This window comes from Heliconius melpomene, chromosome 19, assembly GCF_056956725.1.
Source record: "Heliconius melpomene rosina isolate 202511_hmr_F chromosome 19, ASM5695672v1, whole genome shotgun sequence".
NCBI lineage: Eukaryota > Metazoa > Arthropoda > Insecta > Lepidoptera > Nymphalidae > Heliconius > Heliconius melpomene.
Window position 1 is genome coordinate 208,505 of NC_140407.1, and position 25,722 is coordinate 234,226.

At 37.7% G+C, this 25,722-nt stretch overlaps 2 protein-coding genes across 3 annotated transcripts; both read left to right on the forward strand.

Annotated features, from left to right (window-relative positions):
- Positions 1 to 562: 562 nt before the first annotated feature.
- Positions 563 to 15,731, forward strand: Rsod (superoxide dismutase family protein Rsod). Its single transcript, XM_085203007.1, has 17 exons — positions 563 to 720; positions 1,418 to 2,300; positions 2,454 to 2,719; positions 3,761 to 3,947; positions 4,632 to 4,809; positions 4,919 to 5,130; positions 5,362 to 5,535; positions 5,639 to 5,813; positions 6,067 to 6,172; positions 6,439 to 6,590; positions 6,904 to 7,116; positions 7,387 to 7,521; positions 7,968 to 8,052; positions 8,662 to 8,857; positions 9,379 to 9,540; positions 15,183 to 15,304; positions 15,578 to 15,731. The coding sequence occupies exons 1-17, from the start codon at positions 657 to 659 to the stop codon at positions 15,673 to 15,675; spliced, it is 3,408 nt and encodes a 1,135-aa protein (XP_085059133.1). The 5' UTR covers positions 563 to 656; the 3' UTR covers positions 15,676 to 15,731.
- Positions 15,732 to 16,517: 786 nt separating this feature from the next.
- Positions 16,518 to 21,435, forward strand: VhaAC45RP (VhaAC45-related protein). Of its 2 annotated transcripts, none has more exons than XM_085202736.1 (7): positions 16,518 to 16,890; positions 17,321 to 17,426; positions 17,899 to 18,069; positions 18,382 to 18,554; positions 19,478 to 19,687; positions 19,863 to 19,939; positions 20,796 to 21,435. In XM_085202736.1, exons 1-7 carry the CDS (start codon positions 16,558 to 16,560, stop codon positions 20,926 to 20,928), a joined length of 1,203 nt encoding a protein of 400 aa, XP_085058862.1. In that variant the 5' UTR covers positions 16,518 to 16,557; the 3' UTR covers positions 20,929 to 21,435. The 2 variants fall into 2 exon arrangements, with proteins under 2 accessions (XP_085058862.1, XP_085058863.1); XM_085202737.1 differs by having other exon boundaries at positions 17,908 to 18,069.
- Positions 21,436 to 25,722: the final 4,287 nt, after the last annotated feature.

Genomic DNA, 25,722 nt, shown 5'->3' on the forward strand with positions numbered 1-25,722 from the left:
TACTTATTCAACGACTCACGTCCACCTTGAATAAGAAATCTTATAACATTATGTTATCCAACAACACTTAGGCTAGGCTTAGCACACGCTTAGGCTTCAATTATGTAAATCCTGGACACACATTGTGGACCTGGAACGACAATCATTTGTCCTACTATAAAGCAAAAAAAGATGTTATGTTAAACCCCTAGCTACTCACAGGAACTACTGGTCAGAACTGAAAAACATTTCTTTCAAACTTAATGATTTTTGAGTTGGATAGTTTATATACTGAGAAAGACCACAGGCTATTGTGGACCTAATATAGGTCCAAAAAGGTCACATAAACATTAGAGCTTCCGAGGGTAAATTCCACTGTTAGTTTTTTCCATTCGGCCAATTGCAGCGGGCGAAGTTGCAGGTAAAGCTAGTACGCAATATTTACAAAACACCTCCTCAGTAGATCAGAAGACGTCACTCAATATACCGAGAGATCCGATATTATTGGTGCGTGTTTCGTACAGTTCCCGCTGTTGTCGTAACTGGTGACACAGCGACTACCTGTCTCACTCGAGTTACTCACAGCCTTCGCCTTTCACTTCCAGTTCCAGTAGTACGGCCGTAAAGCGGACAGTACGCGTGTACATCTATAGTAACAACAATGTGAAATATTAACAATGTGTATAATTTATCGTATACCTAAGTTGTTTTGTCTAGTTGTTTTAGTGTTATTAATAACGGGTATGTTGGAAAGTTATAGTTTTTATATACTCGCAGTTGAAGGTTGTTATTGAAGCGCTAACTTTAGAGTTTCACCATGATTTTGGTGGTATTTTGAGTTTTAAGTTCCGTTTGTCATATTGCATTATATTGTTCAAGAAGTAGGTATTAAGTATTATAAATAGTTCTTTTACATTGTATTTAATATTTAATACATAAAGTTTACCGTTTATGATTATTACTTCTTATTATTACATTACTTCTTATATTGGCACTTATTTGAGCAATGATTTGTAGGTAATTAGTTTCTATTGACGACCTTGCAGTACAATATAACAATTAACAAAAATAAAGGAAATTTAAGTTAATATTCAATAATTTGTATGCACTTACAAAACAATGAAGTAAAAAATTACTTAAGTATAGTATTGAAAGTAAAAGTACCAAACAAGACAAACATCCGGTTACTTTGATTCCAAATAAACAAGGTCCTAAGTATAATTTGTTTTAATTGTATTTTTTAAATTAACTAATATAAATGACCAGCAACTATACACATGTCGTCACTCGCAACTTCGGTTGCTTGCGAGGACTTAAAATTAGTTCTTTCCGTTCCCATAAGAATTTCGAGAAATCCTCTCCTCCCTCCCTCCCCAACTGTACCGCGCTACGGTGCCCCGCATATTGTCCTTGACAATAACATATATTTTTATTTTAGATGTAAATACTCTTGTGCTCCGAGCGTACATATCTCAGCATGGGCTACATGGAGAAATTGAATTCTCACAAAAAAACGAATCCTTCATTAGTTTACGAACCAACTTGAAACCAACGCTACAGTATCCAGATGGAGTATGGCGATGGACTGTACACGAGTACGCAGTGGACTATAGAGATTTGTCCAACGAACGATGCTCTGAAAGAAGTCTTGGGAAGGAGCTTATTGATCTCACAGAAGAATTAGGTTATTTAATAGTACCTGGTAAGGATCGTGCTGAATTTGAGAGCAAAAATAGTTTAACTGGCCTTATGGGACTGTGGGGCAAGAGTATAGTCCTGGAGACTGCTGAACGTGACAGAGTCATATGTGCGTCCATTTTTACCATCGACAAATCCCATGAAAATTTCGCCATGGCCAGATTTACAGCACCTATCGCAGGTTCGTTAAACTTTAGGTGGTTGTACAATGGTGATTTTGAAGATTCTTTTATCGAAGCTGACCTTTATCATGCGAAGGTATTCAAAAACCACGTCGGTTACACAGAGCACAAGTGGAAATTGTTCGTGACAGACATATTCGATTCAGACAAAGCAAGTCACGAAGACAACTGCAATGTACTCCAGCTTGTATTCGACCCTGACAACAGTGGAGATGGTATGAGTGTGGGAGATTTGGACAGTAAATTTGGTTTATTAAAAATTGCAACAGACGCGAATCAAATGAAGACAAGAAGATTATACAAGGACGAAGTGATTAATATTCTTAGAAGTGACATGGAAACAACGAAGCGTAATCTTTACGTGGTAATATTTGACGCAAGACAACCTGACACCTTCTTGGCGTGTGCCAAGTTGAGACCCATACTGACGAAAAGCACTAAGTAAGTATCTTTTGTTGATATTCCGTAATACATGGGCAGTCCCTCTTCGTAGACCAGTTGGACGTTCATGCAAAGCATATTTCCTAAGTAGTTTCTAAGATATAATATCTATTCATTATTCTGAGATCTAATAATATTACAAAAAATATCTAGGGCAATTATAAACATGGATGGCATCAAAGGAACAGTGGAGTTCACTCAGAAGACCCCTTATGATCCAACTTGGGCTAACTTCACACTAAGTGCATCTAACCTCGACTACGAGTCCAACCTCCGCTTTGTGGGCTCCATGCTCCAGTACAGCATCAGGGAGCTGCCTCCGAAGTTATTAGATGCGAGCCTGTATAAGAGCATATGTAACACGACAGGCAATCTTTATAACCCTACTGAAGTAGATTTAAAGAATGTTCCGCCAGCAGGTAAAACATATTGTTTATATTTTTATCTTTTTTCCAAGTAACTACTATATCATGCCAATCATATCAAAGATGAAATAAGAGCTATGTTGATTCATTCACCTTTCAAATTCTATTTATCAAAGTAATCTATAAAAAGGATGAGCTTTTTTGGTCATGTTTTCATAATCTATGTATATTTAGTGTTTTTCAAACTATATCTATAAGAGATTTTGGGATAATGTTATTTTTCAGCATTGTATTTTTGTAATCTCAAATTTCGTCTAATATACCTACCTACTCGTAAAAAAATAAATAAAGCTTATATCGAAATTTATAATATATATTTAATGGTTGTAATTCGAGTTATTAAGTATTGATGTACCTGAATCTGGAGTACATCCAAGTCGCATTGTTTATAGCAGCGCACGCGCACGCGCACGCGCACACGTACTCGGCGCGCGAGTCTGGAATCCGGATGTTAGTTAGCAACTGTCGCCGTGTCGTCGTTATGTAATGCTCCGAGTTGCCTCATTATTATTGAACATGACTATTGTTAAAAGCTGACGTTATAGTGATTTAGCAAATTGTCATTAATTAAATAATCACTTTGTGTTTAGTAAAATACTCGGAAATATAATTATAACGAACATATCATTATTTTAAAAAGACCATTGTGGCGCAGGGTGCAACTGTAAACGTTTGGGAATCAAACCCACAATCGTCGCGTTGAGTTCCGCCACTCAACATGCAATCCCTCGAGCGTTCGGCGAAAAGTGGAAAACGGAAGTGTCTTAATAGATCTTTACAGCGAGGTTCCCAGGTTCCTTCTGTCCTACCCTGTTAAGTAGCTAAAGAAATTAAATATAAATAATGCATAAGCCATGTTACGCTTAAATAACTATAATTAGTAATAGTCTATTGTATATCAAGAAAATCTTTTAATATTTCTTACTTCTTTTGGACAAATTGAAAGAAGAAGAAATGAAATGTCGGTCCATTCCATTGCAAAATAAACAAAATATAATTAAATTAAATATTTGAATACATAATATTTAAATTCAGGTATGGGAACTCAAGACCAGTACCCAGTGGGAGACCTCCTCGGAAAGTACAAGGGACGTACCGAGTACCTAAACCACAAATATTTACTGCCAGGACTCGCTAACGAGCTGAGTGGGGTGTACTGGGACGTGTTCCTACCGTTGGGGGGCCAACAGAGTGTGGTGCATAGAAGCGTTGTGTTGACTCGGTTAGTATGCAGTAGAGGTAACTCGCATATACCAGGGGTTTGTAGAGGAAACCTACAGTTAAGCTTTGCCTTAGCCGTTAACGCCTAATTTTCTGAATAATATTTAATATCGTCTAATAATTATTTTTTTTCAGCTAGTGCACTATTAGTATGTTTTGCAATTATTTTCTATCAGGCGTTTCTTTTTTTTAATTTTTGTTACAAATATGGTTTTTTTATGAGTGATGTGTAAAATGTTAAAATTTTCCCACTCGAGGTGATTTACCGCTCTGGTAACGAGGCAAAGCGTGGCGTTGAATTCCGCCACTCAACACGCAATGCAGAATTCTGTGGATATTGGGGAACCCTGCCTACTCTGCTAGGTGCGGGATTCAGCGCGAAGCTAAAAAAAATGCTTAATATACATTTTTTATTGATTTCTTAAATTTTTCTAACTAAATTATTCGCACTGACAACCCCAAAATTTAATAAACAAAATGACAAAAAATAAATTTGAAATGCGCTATTTGTAGTCACTATTACTAATTACTAGAAATTATTACTATGTTAGAAATCGGAAGCGGTTAGCGTAGCGTCACCACACTCAACACTGGATGTCACTTGTCAATGTCGCTAAGCTTGAAGCTGCTTATTAGTTATTGTTTTACTTCAAATTCTAACAAAACATTTCCCTACATTCGACAGAAGAGAACCAAAACACGAGCTATGCGCCACCATCTTGCAATACGAGTTTGGTACCGAATATCAGACCCAGATGAGCTCAGCGGAGGTGGTGTTCCGGTACCCCCTAGTGGGCAGGGTGGTGTTCAGACAGGCGCAGGAGAGGCCTTGGGAAGACACTACTATTATTATTGAGAGTATGGTTAGTGCTTCTTTATATTTTTGCAGAAGTATTACGAAGCTAGAAAATATCGTATGGGAAAATTAAATAAGCTAGTATGTTTCTATTGGTTGCATGTCCATATGTTCAGGTTCACGCGGACGGCGCTAGCATCAACAACACGCGGGAGCACCGCTGGGCGCTGCACGCGCACGCGCCCGGTGCTGACTACTACAACTGGACGGCGCGCTGCCTCAGCGCCGGCGCCGTACTGACCCAGCACCCCGGGGCTGTGCTGACTCCTGGCGATCATTGTCAGCCCGGCCTGGAGGGCTTATGCGTGTTGGGGGATCTCACTGCCAGGTATAGGCTGAGTGTGTTGGGAAATATCAGATTTAAGACTATAAATACGATGAATGTGAGTTCGAGTCCCATTCGGGGAATGATGTCATTTTCAATCACTCAACACTCACGATGTCTCTGAAGTTTGATTTGTGGCAATGTCTGGAGCATTATTGGATTCTAAATGCCATCTAATCATTCAAATGTTACATGTTTGCGACGTAATTTGTATGTTAAAACATTGTTTACCAGACACGGGTCGCTGGCGGTGGCGGGTCGCAAGACGGACAGCGCGAGCCTCACGCGGCGCCTCTTCACGGACTCGTGGGTGGCGCTGAGCGGCGGCCGCTCCATACTGCGGAGGTCGCTAGTGGTGTATGACGACCACGGGCCGGTGGCGAGGGGGGAGAGGATGGCTTGCTCTATGTAAATAATTTTAAATTACTATTATTGTTTACTTAAAAAATATTTTTTCGCTTCCTATTGATATTTATGTGTTCCTACCCTGCTACGTGTGTAATGTTTCCAGCGTAAACGGCCTGCACCGGCGCAAGGCGGTCGTGCAAGATTGGTTTGGTAACGGGCACTCTGTAGGACTGAGAGGCAAGCTGGAACTAACGCAGCAGTCGGAATACGATATAACCAATGTTCAAGTTACGTTGGAAGGATTTGACAGTGACATACATAATTATAAAGTTCATATGGTAGGTTGTTGCTTTTTAATGTAGGCCGAAAACACAGTGTCAAGACAGTAAATCAGCTTCACGCTGTATCCCGCAGACGGCAGGGTAGGCAGAAGGAACCTAGTGTTAAGACACTCCGTTCCCCACTTTCTGCCGAATTCTGGAGGCACAATAGTCGCGCTTACTGTCTCACGCTTGTGCCATTGCGCCACGATGACCTCAATTTATCATTTACACGAATTTTTTATTAAATAAAAACACTTGTAATTCACAGACTCCTATAGAAAAAGAACTGGAGTTTCCCTGCGAGAAGACCACCATATACGACACCTTCAATCCGTTCCAAGTTGATAAGTCTTTTAGTCCACCCACTGCTACTGGTATGGCTTTATTGAAATACATTTTTTAGACAAAACGACTCTGAATTAAAAAAAAAAATTAAATCCTTCAAACACAATCATGTCTTTCGTTCAATTTTGGCGTTGGTCTACCTCCACTACTACACATGTACATTGTATAATAAACAGGTAAATAAAATATTAATTAGCAATTTTAGCCTAATTGGACTAAAATTTTGTATGGCGCAACCTAGCGCCGCTCTCTCTAGTCTAAGTACATAGCTAGTTATCTATATCTAATCTTCCAGGAACAGCAGATCAATACGAACTAGGCGCTCTAGGAGACAAGTACGGCCTACTGGACGACAAGAAGAGCCTCGAGACCTCCTTCAACGAGACGCAACTGTCTTTGTTTGGACCGTACAGTATTTTGGGGAGATCTGTCGCTATACATAGGAAGGTAATTCAGTATTTTTTCTAAAGGAAATTTATCTTTATGTAATGCCTTTTGTGACGTTCTATTAAAATGAATTATTAATAGAATTACTTAATATGATAAAAAACTGATGTTTTCTAGATTCCTTAGTAGTCCTCCCTTTTTTTTTCCGATGCGTCCTCCGTATAATTTTTAGGTATACCTACTATATATTTTTTATTCAATTTTAAAAATATTGTGTTTTTTAATTTAATTCACTAAAACATCAACATTTTTAAGACAAGTCAATTCAAATCTTAGTGTATTTTTATTGTTAGCTAAATAAAATTCGTTCAAGGCCCGCGACCGTCGCTGGGCGTGCTCCACCGTACAGCGAGGGTACAGCCCCTCAGAGGCGCGAGAGCTCCGCGCCATCGCCTCCTTCCACCACCCGGGCGGGTTCGCTCACGGATACGTCCGGATGACGCAGCTCATACATAACGACGGGAGTTACAGTGACACCATCATTGAAGTTAATTTGCGACATCCTGGAGAAAGAGATCGGAATTTGGTGAGATGTTTTACACAAATATATATAAATAAAGACGCACATGTATATTTATTTACATATACGTAAGCAGAAATAAATATCTATCAAGGACGACACGTGGTGCGACTCGCCGCCATTCATGTAACTTGCAACATTGTGACGAACTTTTTTATTTAGTTTTAACTAAAAAATAACCCACTGATAAAATATTAGATATGATTTTTTCTATTTTATAAATAAAACTTTTTAACCGGATTGGTGTCTATTCCTGACGTCGGCACTTCCTCACAGACACGCGAGCATCGCTGGGAAGTGTTCGTGAACCCGGTGGGCGTGGACGCGGCGGTGCGCGCGGCCGGCGTGCGCTGCGTGGCGGCCGGCTACCGCTGGAACCCGCACTTCACGCAGCTCGCGGACCCGCTCAACGTACGCACACGCTTATACTACTGATGGTCATCGATTGATGATGGTCGTCTTTGTGAAAATATATATTATTTTTAAATATCACTCCGTTCCGTTGCGGCGTTTAATTTGACTAAGCGGTCAAATTACGTAGTGCCTTCACAATTCCGTGGAAAGTGGGGAACGGAAGTGAGATCGTTTCCGATTTTTTTCTTGTAAATAAATAAAATCAGCTTCACGCTGTATCCCGACACAGCAGAGTAGGCAGATGGAACCTAGTGTTAAAACGCACCCTTCCTTTCTTCTGGAGGCATTGCATGCAACACAACGCCGTGCTTTGCCTCGACACCAGAGCGAAGAAATGAAAATATAAATTTAAATAAATATTTAATTTTCTCAAGTGGGGATCGAACCCACAACCATTGGGCGCTTTTCTTGTAATATTTGGTATTTCCGTTTTGAATTTCCAGCATGAGCTGTACAGCCAAGAGTGCGGCGCGGACAACCCGTTGCGCTGCGACGTGGGCGACCTCACCTCCAGACTCGGAACCATAAGTAACTTACGTTTAAATACACGTGTATACTGCAGAGAACATCAAATAATAAAATAAGTGATTTTGTGGTAGATTTACGATGATTTAACACCTTAAAATTCAAATACCAGAACCTTTGTCTTGCTAAAACATATAAATGACTAGCGGACGCGCGCAGCTTCGCTTGCGTATTTAAGGGTGAATTCTAATAACCCATGAAACATCTGTTCGATTAAATATTTTTAAGAGTCTAAATATCAAATTTTATAAAAATCGGTGGCGATTTAACAATTTTTCTATACAAACTTCCAATCCCTTATTTGCACCCTTAGGGGGAGAATTCTAGAAAACGATGAAACACGTGTTCAATTAAATACTTTTAAAAATCTATATTTCAAATTTTATAAAAATCGGTGCCGATTTAGATTTTTTTCCATACAAACTTTGAACCCCTATTTCACCCCTTTAGGGTTAAAATTTTTCAAAATTTCCTTAGTGGATGTCCAGATTACGAAAGTAAACTTTTGTCCAAATTTCACGTTTCTACGCACAGCGGTTACGGCTGTGCGTGCGTCTTACCTCAGTCAGTGAGGACAAGTCCTTTTATATATATAGATAACTTTATTCACAGCTCTCGGCGGCAAACGCCAAGTTTTCGTAGACAGTAACCTACCACTAGAGGGTGCGGGTTCGATATCCGCGTTGGGACGCGCGCTGGTCGTGTTCACGGCGGACGGCGGCAGTGATCGACTGGCCTGCGCTAATATACTGCCTGATAAGGATATCGTCAAGTTTGTTAATATCATGAAGCCACCGAGATTTGTGTTGTGAGTATGCTACTTATTATTATTTTAATGTATTGAAAATGGGAAAAGGAAGTGTCTTAACACTAAGTATAATTATATTATTTAGTTAGCTGTTAGAATTGGCGATTTTATTTTAAGTACTTCATTCTGTATATTCTGTAAGGCAACTCTGTAATTTCTCTTGTCTCTGCCAGCTAAGATTCTTACGCGTCATCGTGATACCGGCAATAAGAAAATAAATATAATCCTATTAGAAGAAGTTTTTATTAATAAAGTAGAGCCGCGCACATTTACATAGCAGTACCCGCCGGGACACGACCACGACCACGACCACGACCAACCCACGACCATCGCGCTAGTATACTATATTATATTGTTGCTTTAATTACCTCATTTTTACCATTTGTAATGTATTTCAACATTTAGAAATGAAAAATAGTTATTTAGAAAACATATGTATATAAATAAGGCGGTTCAAACCTCGCTACGTAAGTTTTTACACATTATTTAAATAACAATATTGTCGGTTAACATTGAAACAGGGGCCAGTTCCTGACGGATGTACGAAGGGTGATGGGCGTGCCCGCGTGGATGGTGGGCGTGGACTCGCGGCGCACGCGCGTGCTGCACCACGGCGCCTGCCTGCAGGTGCTGCTGCACTTCACCGGGCCCGACGCCAACACGCTCGAGCTGGACTTCACTAGGTAGGGTGTAGTGTTAAGATATTCCGCTCCTAACTTTAAACGTGATCGTTATTGACTCGATAACCACTCAAAAAATAATTATGTATATTATGAATGATATATTATTATTTTATCTTTGCCCCGGCGGTTAAACTGGTGCCATATCAACTTTTTGTCTCTGAGGTTTAAAAATAATTATTTATTACAACTGAGGAATATTTTCCTACATTTATTTATTTATTTATTTATTTATAACAAAGTACATTAAAATTAATTACTAAAATATATATATATATTATAATTTTTTTAATTTTTTTTTATTTCATTTCTTAAATATTTATTTTATATTGTTTTACTTTAATAAGAAAAAATCTTTTATTTTGTAATTTATATTATGTATAGTAATTTTATCTTTGAGGGTTTTCGGTATTTCATTGATCAGTCTTGGTATTATATAGTTTGTTGTCCTTTTACCATAAAAATTGTTTGCTCCAGTTGTTTCTATTGTATTATTTGAAATTGATCTCGTTAATATTTTGTGTTCTTTGAAGTTTCTTTTGTGATAAAAGAAATTTTCTTTAAGTAAAATATGTTTAACTTTATCTTGTACTGGTAGTACTTTACACTGCAAATACTGGAAAAGTTTATGTTCATTGTGGTAGAATTTTTGTCTTACTGACGATGGTGCAATCATTTTAAGTGTTTTTAATTGAATATTATAGATTTTGTTGAGATGAGTTCTGAATGTTCGACCGTAGCTACTAAGCCCATATGAAATTATACTATCCATTAAAGCTGAATATAATTGTAATTTATTTTTGAAGTGAAGTTTGTTTTTCGCTAAATATAGTTTTGCTGTGATAAGCCGTAGTTTATGGCATATATATTCAATGTGTTCCCAATCCCAATTAAATCTATTACCTATAATAAGCCCTAGATATAAATGCTCTTCAACTTGATCAAGGGCCTTACAGTTACAGGTCATACTATTACGATGCATACAATCGTGGTCGTGAGATATAATTTCGTACTCGCCCAAAAATCTGTTGTGACTTGAGCATATATGCAACAGTTTTGTTTTTTGTGGGTTTATTAATAGACCTATGTCGTGTGACCATTTACAGAGCAAATTAAAGTCGCATTGAAGGTTTTCCACAGCTGTCGTAATGTCTGTGTCTGCTGCCACGAGGCAAGTGTCATCCGCATATTGGAACAGTTGACTGTTACCTATTACATGCTGCAAGTCATTTACATATGCCAGGTAGTGAAGGCGGCCTAATACCGAACCTTGAGCTGTGCCTTCAGTAACATCCACTTTTTCGCTGTATTCGGTACCTATTTTAACCACGTATGCTCGATTTGTTAAGTAGTTTTCACACCATCTCAGCAAGGGTCCTCTAATGCCTGTATTTTCTAATTTTTCTATCAAAATATTATGTTGCAGGATGTCGAAGGCTTTACTATAGTCTATGAATACCATTAGAATATGTTTTTTCTTATCTAAGCTTGCATTAACGTAGTCGGTTAGGTCAGATAGTAGTCGAGTCGTACTCTTACTGGATTGGAAGCCAAATTGTTGAAAAGCTGACATAATGAGTTTAAAGTGGTTTTGAAGCTATAGTGAAGTGAATTTGTGCTTTAAAAACTAAAACAATAAATTAATAAATGAATATACAGTTGTGTTGTTGTGAGTCGCAAACGTACGTTGCATGTCAATGAATAATTAAACAGAAGCGTCTCACGTCCTAACTAAAGTACCACCCAAGGAGGCTTCTCCTAATTCTAGAGACAAGCTTAATATACCTAAGTATGGTACGAATCAAAGCTTCATTACGGACACTGACAATGAACACCGCAAGCGCCAACATGACGATGAGGTACAAATAGTAGCCCTTACGCTACAAATGGGAAAATCTTTTGAAATCTTGAAGAATCAACAGAATACTGTACAACAAAGTATTAAAGATATTCAGAGCAGTGGCGGACTAACCCCGTCGGAGGCCCGAGGCGGTGTCGTTGAATGAGGCCCCCCAAGCAACGCCCCCCCCCCCCCCCGGTCTAAAAAAATTTTATATATCACAATTTATTTTCATGTACAAATTAGTGTGTATACTTATTTACTTTACATCTTGAAAATAAATAAATAAAATACTAAATAACAAAAGTACATGTAATAGAATTTAGCAAAAAAATCCTCGTGTCCTCGAGATAAAAAGACGAATTGGGATAACAAAAGAAGCTATGATCCGTCTAAATAACGTATGGAAGAATAGAGGTATTTGTATCAAAACCAAAATAATAATGGTACGAGCACTGATATTCTCTACTAGGGGACTCGCGCAGCTTCGCTTGCGTATTTAGGGGTGAATTCTAATAACTCACGGAACATGTCAATGAAATATTTCTAAGAGTCTAAATTTCAAATTTTATAAAAATCGGTGGCGATTTAAAGATTTTTCCATACAAACTTTCAACACCTTATTTGCACCCTTAGGAGGTGAATTCTAGAAAACCATGAAACACATGTTCAATTAAATATTTTTAAGAGTCTAAACATCAAATTTTATAAAAATCGGTGGCGATTTAAGAATTTTTCCATATAAACTTTCAAACCCTTATTTACACCCTTAGGGGGAGAATTCTAGAAAACGATGATACACGTGTCCAATTAAATACTTTTAAAAATCTAAATTTCAAATTTTATAAAAATCGGTGCCGATTAAATTTTTTTCCCATACAAACTTTCAACCGCTATTTCACCCCTTTAGGGTTAAAATTTTTCAAAATCCCTTCTTAGTGGATGCCCAGATTACGAAAGTAAACATCTGTCCAAATTTCACGTTTCTACGCACAGCGGTTACGGCTGTGCGTGCATCTTACCTCAGTCAGTGAGGACAAGTCCTTTTATATATATAGATTACTACCATTTGATAGATAGGTACAGGTGGAGGCAGAGCAGCTCTAGATGTAAAACCTGATCATATTCAATTCATAAGCTTAGTTCCAATATAGATAATAATTTATAATCATGAGCTAGTTCACACGCTATAATAATATTAGTTCCGCGTAGGAAATAAAATAGATTGAGATCCCAGGGCCCCCAGACCTACGTCATTTTAGTAGAGCTGAAATTTTGAAGATTAATAGTCTAATAAGTAGGTAAGAGTGTATGCGTACTTACTAACTTGAAAGTGAGGCCCTTTCAAAGATAGCGCCAATTTAAGGTACACGCTCACCTACATTACAGTAAAAACGCTCGTATTTAAATATGTTTTTGAGAAAAATGTAAAAATATTATTATAACCAAATCCTTTACGTAGGCTTTACTCTTGCCATACGTCCTAAAGATTGTTTAAAATTGGGACAAACTGCCTTCTACTGCCTTCCTACTCAACCTACTTAATTTTGCACAGTCTTAAGTGCCTCGATGGTGAGTCCATCGGCTCTCATGTCCTGCATCACAACATCCAACCAGCGCTTCTTTCGGCGTTCGATAGGTCTAACTCCAGGGGCTGATATAGCATGGCAGTTGCATCCGCGTAACGTGGCCAAACTACCACAGGTAATGCTCTTGGAGTTTATCCGCTACGTCACGGACTCCAAGACTACCTCGAATGAATGTGTTACGATTGCGGTCATACCGTGTTACGTCGTACATCCACCTTAGCATCTTCATTTCCGTGACGTGAAGCTCCTGAATGTGCCGAGATAGTGCTGGCCAGCATTCACTGCCGTATAAAATAAAAGGTATCCTTTATTATATCAGCCGTCACCTCTGCTAGGAAGTCAGTCTACATCGGTCCATTCGGCTACTTTTTTCTCTTCGGGGTGACGTTAAAGTCCAGAAGAAGACGATGTTGGGCCGTCAGGCTATCACCTGGAATTATTTTACAGTTAGTTACTTTGCCCATATGACACCGTCTGGTCAATAAGTAGTCAATTTGAGTTGAGTGGGACCCAATTTGCTATTTTCCAACTGCCATTTGACTTCCAAAACCACTTTGAAAAAGTACGCTATAATTTTATATATATTATTTTTGGACTATTTTAAGACCCCTTTTAAGCACCCAAACCGATCTGATGGCTCAAGCTCCCAGACAGAGATGTATTTTTATTTTGCGCTACTTCTGGAAGGGCCCCACTTTCAGGTTAGTGAGTACGCAAACTTTTATAAAATGACGTCGGTCTGAAGGCCCTAGGAACTTGAAGTAAAAAACTACGAACTGTGGTTCCACCACATGCAAACTAAATGGACATTAGAAAGATAAAAGTAATTTTAATTAATATAATGTAAACTACCGGTACAGGCTGCACTAATCCTTGTACTTATTTGTTTATTGGAGGCCCCCTTCAACCTTAAGCTTCCTCTTAAGTAGATACTATGCGTTTTTTCAAAAGTTTATTTAGGATTTCATCAAGGGAATTTGCACCATTTGGAGGCCACCCAGGACACGAGGCGCGGACCGCCCCCGCCCCCCCCCCCCCCCCCCCCCTTAGTGCGCCACTGATTCAGAGCCCAAATAGCGATATCATAAAATCTATGGATGTTATTTCTAAGCAATATGAAGATATGAAAGACAGATTAATAAAACTGGAATCTGAAAAATTATCACATTTATCTTACATACAATCCTTAGATATAAAAGTCGAAAACTTCGAAAGTAATTATAGTTATAGTAATTATATAATCTAATTGTTTTTTTCTTTTTCTTTTTCAGTAATTTATTTAAACCTTTTGTTATATCGCTTTATTTTTGCTTATTATTTATTATCTAGATATATGTAAAATAGAAAGGTCACTCACTTACTCATCACGAAATATTGCATAATTTTTTTTACGATCTACGTGCTACCCTAGACGGCATTGTTCCATGTATTTTAAAACGAGATTTTTTCAAAATTTGTCTCCAGGGAGCGTGTTTTTGGGGATATAAGTTATAACATCCATTAAGTGTATAATGTATTTCATATTCTATACAAGTAATATACAGGGCTCTTATCATTTTTACGTGAATTTTCGTAATAGGGCTCTATTAGGAATGAATCCCTATCAAAGCCAGTTATTCTGTCATTCAGTTATCTTTCAGCCTGTTTACGCAATTGTAAAGGCTTGAATAATTCAAATTGGTACTTAGGTATATTCTTTTTTAACATATGGTGAAAGTAAAAAACTATAATTTGTTACCATATTGCAAAGCGCTCTAAAAAAAAACGTTCATATGTGTATTTACAAAAAAATACTGAACCGATCTTAAATAGTAATGTTGGTCGCATTTTAAAATTACGCTTATATGGTAAGTACCTAATTGAATAAATAATCGAGTAGTTCAAGCGGGCGAAGCCGCTGGCGGTTGCTAGTGTCAACATAATAATATGTAATTGATGAGTATTTTCACGTTTGTCAGACACTATGTCTTAAGGGGCAAAGATGCTGGCAGCTGTGACACAGTTTACACTAATCACTCACCTCTACTAATTTGTTGTCTTGATTTTCCATATTTCAACTAAATTAGAGTGTATACCTTTGTTCCTGCTTCGTGCTAGTAGTTGAAGGCCAGTCATAGTAATTCCTGAGATTATCGCGTTCAACCAAACTAACTCTTATGCAGCTGTATATTATTAGTATAGATTACCCGTAAGTATGTATTATCATATCTCTCCAGGTTGCTGGCGTCAGGGCGCCTGGACTCGCCCTCCATCTACATCCCGGGATACATCAACACGAAGCGGAAGCGCACGCTGTCGTACAGACAGTGCAGCGTTACAGATCCTAATGAAACTAAGAGTTAGTGCTTATTTGTCTTTTTTATTCATATTAATGTTATCGTAAGTAAAATAAATAATTAGAAAAAATGTTTATAAGTATAAAAAAGTATGCATCGAGGCATTGCTCAAAATTATTCGCAAAATTATTATAATATTCAAATTATTTTCATTTCCTTATTTTTATAAAACTAAACTAAATTAAAATTTGTCTTAAAATAAAATATAGTTATAAATATAAAAATATCGAAATATGCTAATAGTTATTAATTCTATTTTAATTTTGTGTTTACAGAGAAGTCGTTCTTCTTCTCTCCGAGTGCCGCTCCCGCCCTGAGGCACAGCGTCAGCTTGTTGACATTCATCTACATTGTACATTTCATTATTTTATAATTGTATATACAAATATAAGTATAAATAATTTATTTGGTATAATATGTGTTGTTAAATGTTGTTTTATTTTAGACCCTTTAGTTTTTACCATTGACTTTGAAAAGAGCATCTGTTGAGTTTCTTGCCTTCCGAACCGGTGGTAGCTTTTTGTTTATATGTTCATTCGATTATTCAAAAGTGCTTATAATAGTCTATTTGAATAAAGAATATTTTGAATTTGAATTTATATGTGAGACCACACGGTCAGTCACCCATCACATATTTTAGTATGTTAGGCACTTCTTAGCTGAGAATTTAAATTTAAGGAAATTTAATAAATGTTATTTTTTTATAATAATTCCAACCACGTATAGTACCTACATATGTACATATTATATATTACAAAATAATTATTTTTTTTATAAATAAAAAATGGTACAAAAAAACGATTTCAAGATTAATGACAATGAAACAAAGAATTGTAAGCTAACGCCAAGCTGACGCCAAGCTGACGCCAAGCTAACGGTAAGCTAACGCTGCTCGATGTGCACTCGGGAGAGTGAGAGTTTATTTAATTCTATTGCTCTGTTAAGACTTTGCGCGGCGTTGAGTCCTGACTCTTGCCACTCAACAGACTTGCCTTAATGTCGGCTAAAAGTGAAACGTTATCTTTGACATTGGGTTATCTTTGCAATCTTGTCATCAAAAAGTCTTATATGAAATTGAATTCTAAAAACAAGGTGTCAATTTAAAATATGATGATTCAAAACTGCTTTCATATTTTTAGATATCCCAACCAAAATCAACCTTAAAATAATTGTTAATAGCTTAAAAAGCGCATGCGCGGCAACAAATCAATACTCCCTATACGAAATCTCATTCCGCGGCTCGCCCCCGACTAACATGAACTTACATATAAACATGAACTTACTGACACTCCTCTGTCTATCAATATGTCAGTATTGTCAGGCTAATTTAGAAGGTCCGTTTCTTTTTTTCGGACCAAAATATCTCGAGAAGTACCGGCGACCGGCGTTAATGTCGTTAGACCAGGATGACTTGACGAAGATATATGAGACGGCGGCTGCTATAGTCGTCTTTAACAACCAGAATTCGGTGCCTCTCTCGAGTGCTAGTTTTCCTCGTTTAAGGAAACAGCTTGAGGGTCAGACGACGCTGGTCCTTCCTCAGGACTTCCTTGACGTACATCCTGATTATGTCAGCAATGAAACGCAGGTCAGATAATTGTTGCTATATTTTTTTATAAGGCGATTGTTCTTTCTTTATATTATCTCGATATAGTTAGAATATAGTTTTTTTTATAATTTTTTTAAAATTGATGAAATTAGGCAATCGGTAATTCAGAATACTGTTAGATTTGCTGTAAAACTAAACTGTAAAACGTATTTCAATATTTATTACGAAAGAAATAATTTATTTTTATAAATATTTAAGCGTACTTGATGAAATAAGGTGTTTGATAACGTGAGTGGCAGTGATATCTATAGAATGTGATTAAACATAATTAGATTCAATGATTCAAAAGGCGAAGGAGCCAATGCGAAAAACATAAAAAAATTAACAAACTATGTCATATCGAGAGCCCAGTAGGTACGGTGACGGCCTCCATAACTCTTCATAAATAACTTAAATAATAAAATTTCAGGTACTGACTCTCCAAGGGCCGTGGTCGGAGCGCGACGCTCAAATGACCGAGACGTTTGCACGACTACAGGACATATATGGAAATGGACGTGTTTTGGGCATTTTAGGTAATTACTATTCTATAACATAAATATATATTCCCAGCTTTTACATCAGTATTTGTTAAATGTCCAGCCATGAGTTACAACCGAGGATGTATGAGGATGTATGATTATGAGGATGAGGCTAATCGTGGCGTAGGGGCACAAGAGTTCGATCACCCCTCGAGGAAATGAAATATTTAATATTTTCATTTCTTTGCTCTGGTGTCGGCCTTGAGTTCGGCCACTCAATACGCAATACCCCGAAAAATTGGGGAATTGGGAAAGTGGGGTACAAACAAAAATGTGTGTAAACACTGTCCCCTTTACCTATCTTGCTATGCTATGCCGGATACAGCGTTTACGCTGTACAACTTTACACAGCTTATAGCTTTAGTACAGCTTTAGCTGTACTAAGAATACAAAAGTTTGAAGTACTCCGCTCCTCGTTATTTTTGTATGAAATTATTGCTAGTTTGTACAATATTACTGACGACAGGCACCTCAGTATCACAGAACCGCGTGCAAGAGTTCGAAGACGAGTGGGTCCGAGTCCGGCGACAGGCAGACGACGGGACCACCACGCCCGCCACGCCCGCCACGCCCGCCACGCCCGCCACGGAGGAGTCACTGCGGACGACTAACAGATATCCTGTTTACAATGCTACTGGTAACAGTCTACATTACTTCTGTCAGATCATTTTATTTGGAAATCGAGGTTTAATTGTGAGCAGTTGAAATATGTCGATATATCCCGGATATGAGTAGATAGAGAAAATTTAATATACAGATTTGAGAAAAATAATTTAATAAAAATTCGAGACATTGCGCAATGGGAGGAGAATCTTAACCCCAAACTTTATCTTGCTTTATCTTGAAAAGGAAAATAATTCAGTCCCCCGAATGGGGATATAACCCACAAACGATGAGTTTACAGCATTATTACATATTTATAAACCCTCATTTATGATGTCCATTTCAGTTTCCTCCGGCAAAGGAGTCCTCATGTACTCTTCAGGATGGCCAGTGCTCAGATGGGCAAACGGCACGTCAGTGACCCTGGACACGCCGGTCGGCCTCGCCACTGTGAAGGCGACACGACTCTACACCATACTGGTAATACAGTTTGCTGATGGTGACAATACTAGGGATAAGGTGATGGTTCTTTATTACACCATTTTTTTTTACTTTTTATAATTTTTTTTTTAAGTAAAAAGCTAATAATTTCAATCATTTACCACCGTTTGCTTATCTATATATATAAAATCGAAAGGTCACTCACTCATCACGAAATCTCAGAAACTACAAGTGCTAGGAATCTCAAATTTTACATAGGAGTTACTTATAGGACGTAGGTGCTCGCTAAGACGAGAATTTGCAATATCCGACTTCTAAGGGATTGTTTTTGGGGTCGAAAGTTTGTATGAAACTTCGTTACCACAAATGCTAGGAGTCTCAAATTTTGCATAGACGTCACTAGGACGTAGTCATGGAGACGGAAATTAATAATAACATAGTTCACGCGGGTGAAACCACGAGCGGGCCGCTAGTATATTATATAGAAATGTTTCTAAATTAATTATTTTTAGTTACAATGGCAAAATATTTTTTAAATATGTGTATCTATAGCTTCACGCTGTATCCCGCACATAGCAGGTTAGGCATAAAGAATCTGAGGACCTAGTGTTAAGATACTCCGGTCTCATTAAGAAAGGTCCGTTCCACTTTCAGCTGAAGTCTCGAGGAGAATTCTGCCACATCTGCAGGGTAGACAGACGGAACACTTCCGTTCCACATTTCTCGCTAAATTCTGGAGGCATTGTGAGTTGAGTGGCGGAACTCAACGTTGGGCTTTTCCTCGTTACCAGAGAAATATTTAATATTTTCATTTCCTCTTTCTGGTAACGAATTGAAGCGCGGCATTGAGTTTCGCCACTCAACACGCAATGCTTGCAGAATTCGGCGGAAAGTGGCGAACAGAAGTGTTTCCTCTATCTACTTTGCTATGTGGGATACATACATAAAAATATTGACTTAACTTACTTTTTTTCCTTATCATAAATCTGTCTAACCACTAGATAAGTTTAGAATTCTCATTCAAACAATCTGGAGGTTGGTGGACGGCCCTCGGCGTTGAAATTAAACTGGGCTACGACAGCGAAGGCCTGAACCTGCAGGCACCTCCGTCACCAGACGCGCCCTCCGCTGTGCTGGGGAAAGCCTACCACTGTTCCTTACCCCTTGTTTACTCGAGTGATGAAGCAACGCTTACTTGGCCTAATATACGGGTAACATTAAATTATTCTCTTAACAATTCATGAAAATCTAATATCTCACTTCTTGCTAGTTGTAATATATATCCGTACATTTGTCGCTCAATTTTCGAGACATTGCCTGTTTAGTTGCGGAACTCGTCACTGAGCTTCGTTGACAGACATGTTTACTACGGTAACCTCATTACAGATGCAAGCCTTCATGGAAAGCACTGAACAATTTGCAGATGCTTTTGACTGCATCTCCTTCACTTCGATACCGATTTGGTAAGATAAACATCTCTATGATATTTATTATAAGAAAACAGCTTTTTCCGTCGAGATACTTGGTTTCCCATTTTACGCCTCAGATATTCCGTATTGACCTATGTTACTAGAGTAGAGTAGACTAGAGTAGAGTAGACTAGAGTAGAGTAGAGTAGAGTATTTACTAGACCCGCAACCATTGAGTTACAGTTGCATGACGTTGCACTGCGCCACGACCGTTGAGAACAAAATATAAAAACCATATTTTTATTTCATTCAAGTCAATAAATAACTGACGTAATTTGGTAACATTGTCAATCGTTTTAAGAAACCCGTATATTTCATTTATGTTTAATATTCACGCATCAGTCTGCTTGTTATCTGTATACCATAAAAGGGAATATCTATATCTAACGATACTTTCACTTTAGCTAAATTTATGGGTTTGAACTTTTGGAAGGGCCAATACAAAAATTTCTTTGGAAAAATTCTTGTCGAAACGAGAATTGCTTGACATATGCAGGAATGAAATCTGATACATCAAAGCTTATTAGTTCATTATGCAATATATTATATACTCCTCTTGAAGTCTTGCTTGCTTCGCTCGCTGTCATGACAACAAATGCCTCTTTAAGGTATGTTCAACTCTTTACAAAACTACTTACTATTACTATTATTTTTATTTGCTCTTCATATTTGTTTCTTCTATCAACCAGTCTGGTAGACTAAATGTAACACTGAATTGCACCATACACATATATATTAACGTTATATGTTTACGAATTAATTCCCAAAGTTATACGAATTTTACCTGCGCGATATAAGAGTTTAGACTTGTAAAGTTGCTGCGAGTAATACCAATATGTTTCCATTCCAGGTCCGGAATAATGGTAACGTCAGTGATGCTGCTGGTGCTCGCCATTTCCGTAGTGGCCATCATGGACATCAAGACCATGGACCGCTTCGAGACCAACAGGTCGCGGCAGCTCACTATAGCGGTTATGGATTAAAGTCAGCGCGCTTACTTATTTATTTATTTTTATTTCAATAATATAATAATAAGGGAAGTTATCAAAGAGAGGTATGAACTTTACGACTAGCTTAGAAAATCAATAAGCAGTATGCGTTCGAAAAAGATTTGAGACTCTAGTAAGAAGACAAAGCGAGGCCTTTAGTTCCTCCAATTAACACGCAATGTTTCGACAATTGGGGGGGTGTTGGGGGTGTTTGCTGTACAGAGTGAAGCTAAAGGAAAAATAAATAGGCACATACTTAGGTTACATTTTAACTAAACTTGGCCTGAAAGCCAAAATCTTCTTGTTTATTCTTGTATTCAAATTGTTATTAGTTTTTATATTATATACTTCTAAGTATGATAGAAGTGCGAGAGTGAAGAGTTGGTGAGTGGAGAATGTAAAGTATGTACTCATATCCTTTTAAAATACTTGTATTTGTATTAGATTTTCTTGAACTGTAGAAATGTTCTCATGTTGAATAAAGGCATATCAAGTAAAGTATCGCTAAATTTTATTTATATAATTTTGGATTGTACCAACACTTATTAGCAAATTCATAATGAAGAAGCAAGAGAAAGAATTCATTATATAATGCAGACTTGATTGAAATGCAACTATTGTGTACTCTCCGCCAACGAGCTGTCGGACAAACTGTGATAAGTAGCAGATGTGGTGAATATGTGATGAACACACGAGGTCCCTCGAACCGACTCCATTACGGAAAACTTTCACTTATCTATAGATTATTTAAATTTTATTGAAATACCTCGTCACTGAGTTATTTGTTTAGTTCATTACTTTTTGAATATTGGATATCTAAGATAGGTGATAAACAAACACATTATATATGTATGTTCCCCTTACAACCTAGGAAGACAGAGGGAATCCAATGTTCAGACACTACATTCTTCACGCACCATCTAATTTTCGAGATATTATGTGTTGGGTGGAAAAACGTAACGCCGCAGTTTGTCTACCAGAGGCGGGGGGTGCCGTCGCCTACCAGATATCAATAAACAAAACATTCTCATACGTAATTAAATACTTATTAGAATTAGGCTATTAGCTGTACCTACTAAAACATCGGCAAATAAGTCAATATTGTATCAAATGAGCGATATTATACAAAACTGTTGTATGTGTTACTGAGCTACTGACAGACGACGTACAAACGAAGCTGCTAGAACTTAACAAGTAGGATAGGAAGAGAAGGGGGGCACTGAGAGAGGGCTTTGCGGGCGACGGTAAGTTTTTCACGTGAGTTATCGCCGAGGGCTTTTCGAGTAGCCACCGGCGACTCTACTTGAGGAGCTTGTTAATTAATAGTTATAATGCTAGCGCGCCGCGAGCGCGAGGTTAGCTTGTGGGTTTGAGCTCCGCCACTCCCCCAGATGGAAGGTGGAGTGTCTGGTCGACACTAAACCGTGAGTGGAGTGTTACAGTTCAAATTCAAGTAGGGAATACTTGAACTCAAGACGTTTACAAAATTTTTATGTTATTACAAATGGCCAAAAATGCAATATATGTACTCGTATCAATATCTTATATTACGCCAAAATGGAGCGCACATAATTACGCAAGAAACAATCTGATATATACAAATATGTACATAAATCAACCCGCTTCCTTCCCACACGTGTGATTGCTTTCACCGCGTCTCGTCCAGTGGTCGCTCGACCAGTTACAGTTTCTAAAAAAACCAACCAAATTGATTGGCATTCAGAACTTTTAATATTTAATTAGTTATTTTCTTTACAACTTGTAGGACTATTTAGCTATATCCGGTAATATTGCCTTACATATGTATACGTAACTAAGAAACTATCACTTTTGAGAGTAATTTAAGTTTTTATCGCGGTGTCGCTATGTTGGTATAAGTGGTAAATATGGCTTACACTTATTTCATAGGTTTCGCCTCGGTACCAGAGCGACGACATCAAAATATTAAAAAAAAACAACTTTGCAATGTCTCTAAAGCTTGGTGGAAAGTGTGAAACGGAGTGTCCTAACTCTATGTTTTCTGCCTACCACAATAAATATGCGGGATATGTCTGCTCCCTGCAGCGTTACATCACTCATTTATGATTGGAAAGTTTGTCAAACGTTTGTCAAATCAAAGTTATTCAACAACATATTGTTAGAAATCGGAAGCGGTTAGCGTTTTTAAAATAACACGATAATAAAATAGTAAAAAAAAAATTAAGTTAAACGGTTTTATATTGCAGATAAATGTACTAAAAGCTAAAAAATAATTTCATGGATACAGTCATGGGTATCAATATGTATTTACTCACTTTCTGGAAATATCTATGGTTACATAAATTCCTAAAAATGCCATATACATTTATATAAACACCTATGACAAAAGATGTCATTTTTGAAATATACAAATTTTAAACATATGCATTGATTAAACTAAAATAAAATCGTGGGGCACGTCCAATATCTACAATCGAAAGACATGGCATGAGACTTCACCCACCACTCCCACCTAGTGGTAAGTAGCAAGTGTCGTGTCGTGGTGGACAGGGACAGCGTACAGCTAACAACAACTGTTGGTAACACTTAGAGCGGCGTTTAGTTCCGTCACTCAACACGCAATGTTTTGAATTCGAAATGAATGCAGAGGTCGGAGTGTTTTAACTGTTGATTTCTGTATTGGTAATATTTATATTTTTCCATAGTTACAAAGTTTATTGACTATCTGCAAACTACATGTTCACAAGTAATAGGTAGATATTATATTAAGTTGAATCTTTCAAGTACCTATATATTTATTTACATATTTGTAGAAAATACCCGACTTAGTATTACATTTAACGGTAGAAGAACGGAGTTGCGATACTTGGTTATGTTTTAATCGCATAAAGGCTCTCAACAAACTCCAAAACATTCAGAAATGCTTACAGACTACGTGCAATATCATCTTCTGCCCAACAATATTAATGTATAAGCAATATCACTTAATTATATTAGTTACTTTAATTGCTTTAAATTAAAAAGTTTTAATCTTAATTTGTAAATTTTTTTTCTACTAATACTAAAGCTAATTTTAGAAAGACTTTGTGATTTAATCACCTCAGTTTTCATAAAATTCCTATTAAGATCAGTATCTAATCTATACAGATTCCGCCGAATCAATGTCAATATTAACAATTTTTATAATTATAATATATAGTAGGCCATCGTGGCGCTGCGGTACAGCTTCCTATTGTACACGCGGTTGTGGGGTCGTCGCCGCTCTGCTTACCTCGTCACAATGCGGGATACAGCGAGGGTATGCAATTGTAAAACCAAAAGGATCCCATAATTACAAATTCAAAATGTCGTAACGTCATCGTTTAATGAAGAGTTACACCAATAGAAAGCGCGTCCGGGACACACCAGTTCTTGTAAATGTTCTCAACGCTCGTTGCGCAATGTTAGAGTGCTTATAACATAGAAGAGTGGTCATCCTTTTCTGATGCGAAATTCAAATGGGAAAGTTACTTGCTCGAGCTGTAGAGTGTAGAGTGGACTCTCAGCTCGGCACCCACTCTTTTGTCGATAAAATGGAGAACGACACATCACTTTACATTGAACTTGGCTCTTCGTTACAGTTATGTTTTGTTGGGATTTATGTTATGAAAAAGAATGATCTTGCAGATGTGCCAAAAAATAGGGCTTTGCAAGGTTGGCAACGTTTATTATTTGAGGAGATACAAGGAACAGCAACGCATTATACACAGTACATGGAGCTGTGTCTTTTTAAATTTTAAACATTATTTACAGTGTTTGTTTGCTTACATCTCAGAAACTACTAGTTCAGATTGTAAAGTTTCTTTTTGTTGGGTAGCCAATTTCGACGTAACCCCATGTAGGTACCAGCGACCAGAGATCCTTGTATTTGACCAAGCTGGCAACGCCGCAGTCAGAAGATAGTTAAGTATATATGCCTCTTTCATTAGAAACTGTACAACATATCCATTAATAATTTCATTTCGAACGAATATAAAAACGTCAATACGATATCATCTCAATGAGATACACGATCTCTAGATGTTGAGATAACAGAGGTCAACAGCCGGTGGCGCTGGAGCACTGGTAGCACGGGTAGCACGGGTGTGCGACTGTAGGCGCTACAAGTTGTGGCTTCGATTCCCGCTCGAGAAAATTAAATATTTAATATTTTCATTTCTTCGTTCTGGAAACGTGGCAAGAGCACGGTGTTGAGTTTTGCTACTCAACACATAGGTAATGCCTCTAGAACTCGGTGGAAAGTGGGCAACGGAAGTGTGTTAATGGGAACGGATAATACTAGTATACTTCATGTTAAAGCATAACTATTCAGCTAGAACAATTTCAGTTGATATATCGAACACGTTCATACATTTATAATAAATGATGTTTTCGCTTCACGCTCGGCTCATCTCGTTAAAGATGTGTTGAATCATTGATTGGTTGGGAATGCACATTGCTGTGGATCCGGAAATGAAATCGTAGAGACGAGTATGTCGATATTTTGTAATGACGAGTCATTACGTAAACGCGCGTCTGTTTAAGTGACTTCACTTTATAGTTTTGTTTTGGATGTCATTATTTTTTCGGTTTTAATATTTACGCGGCACAGAGCACCTAATGTTAAGATAGTCTTTTCCGTTCCCCTCTCTCTAGACACATTGCGTGTTGAAAGGCGAGAATCAACGCCGCGCATCGAACTCACAGTCTGTTGCGTTTATAGTCCCACGCTTGTCCCCTTCTGCTACGAATAGCCTGGAAATGGGAATCGGAGTTCGCTGTAAACGTGAC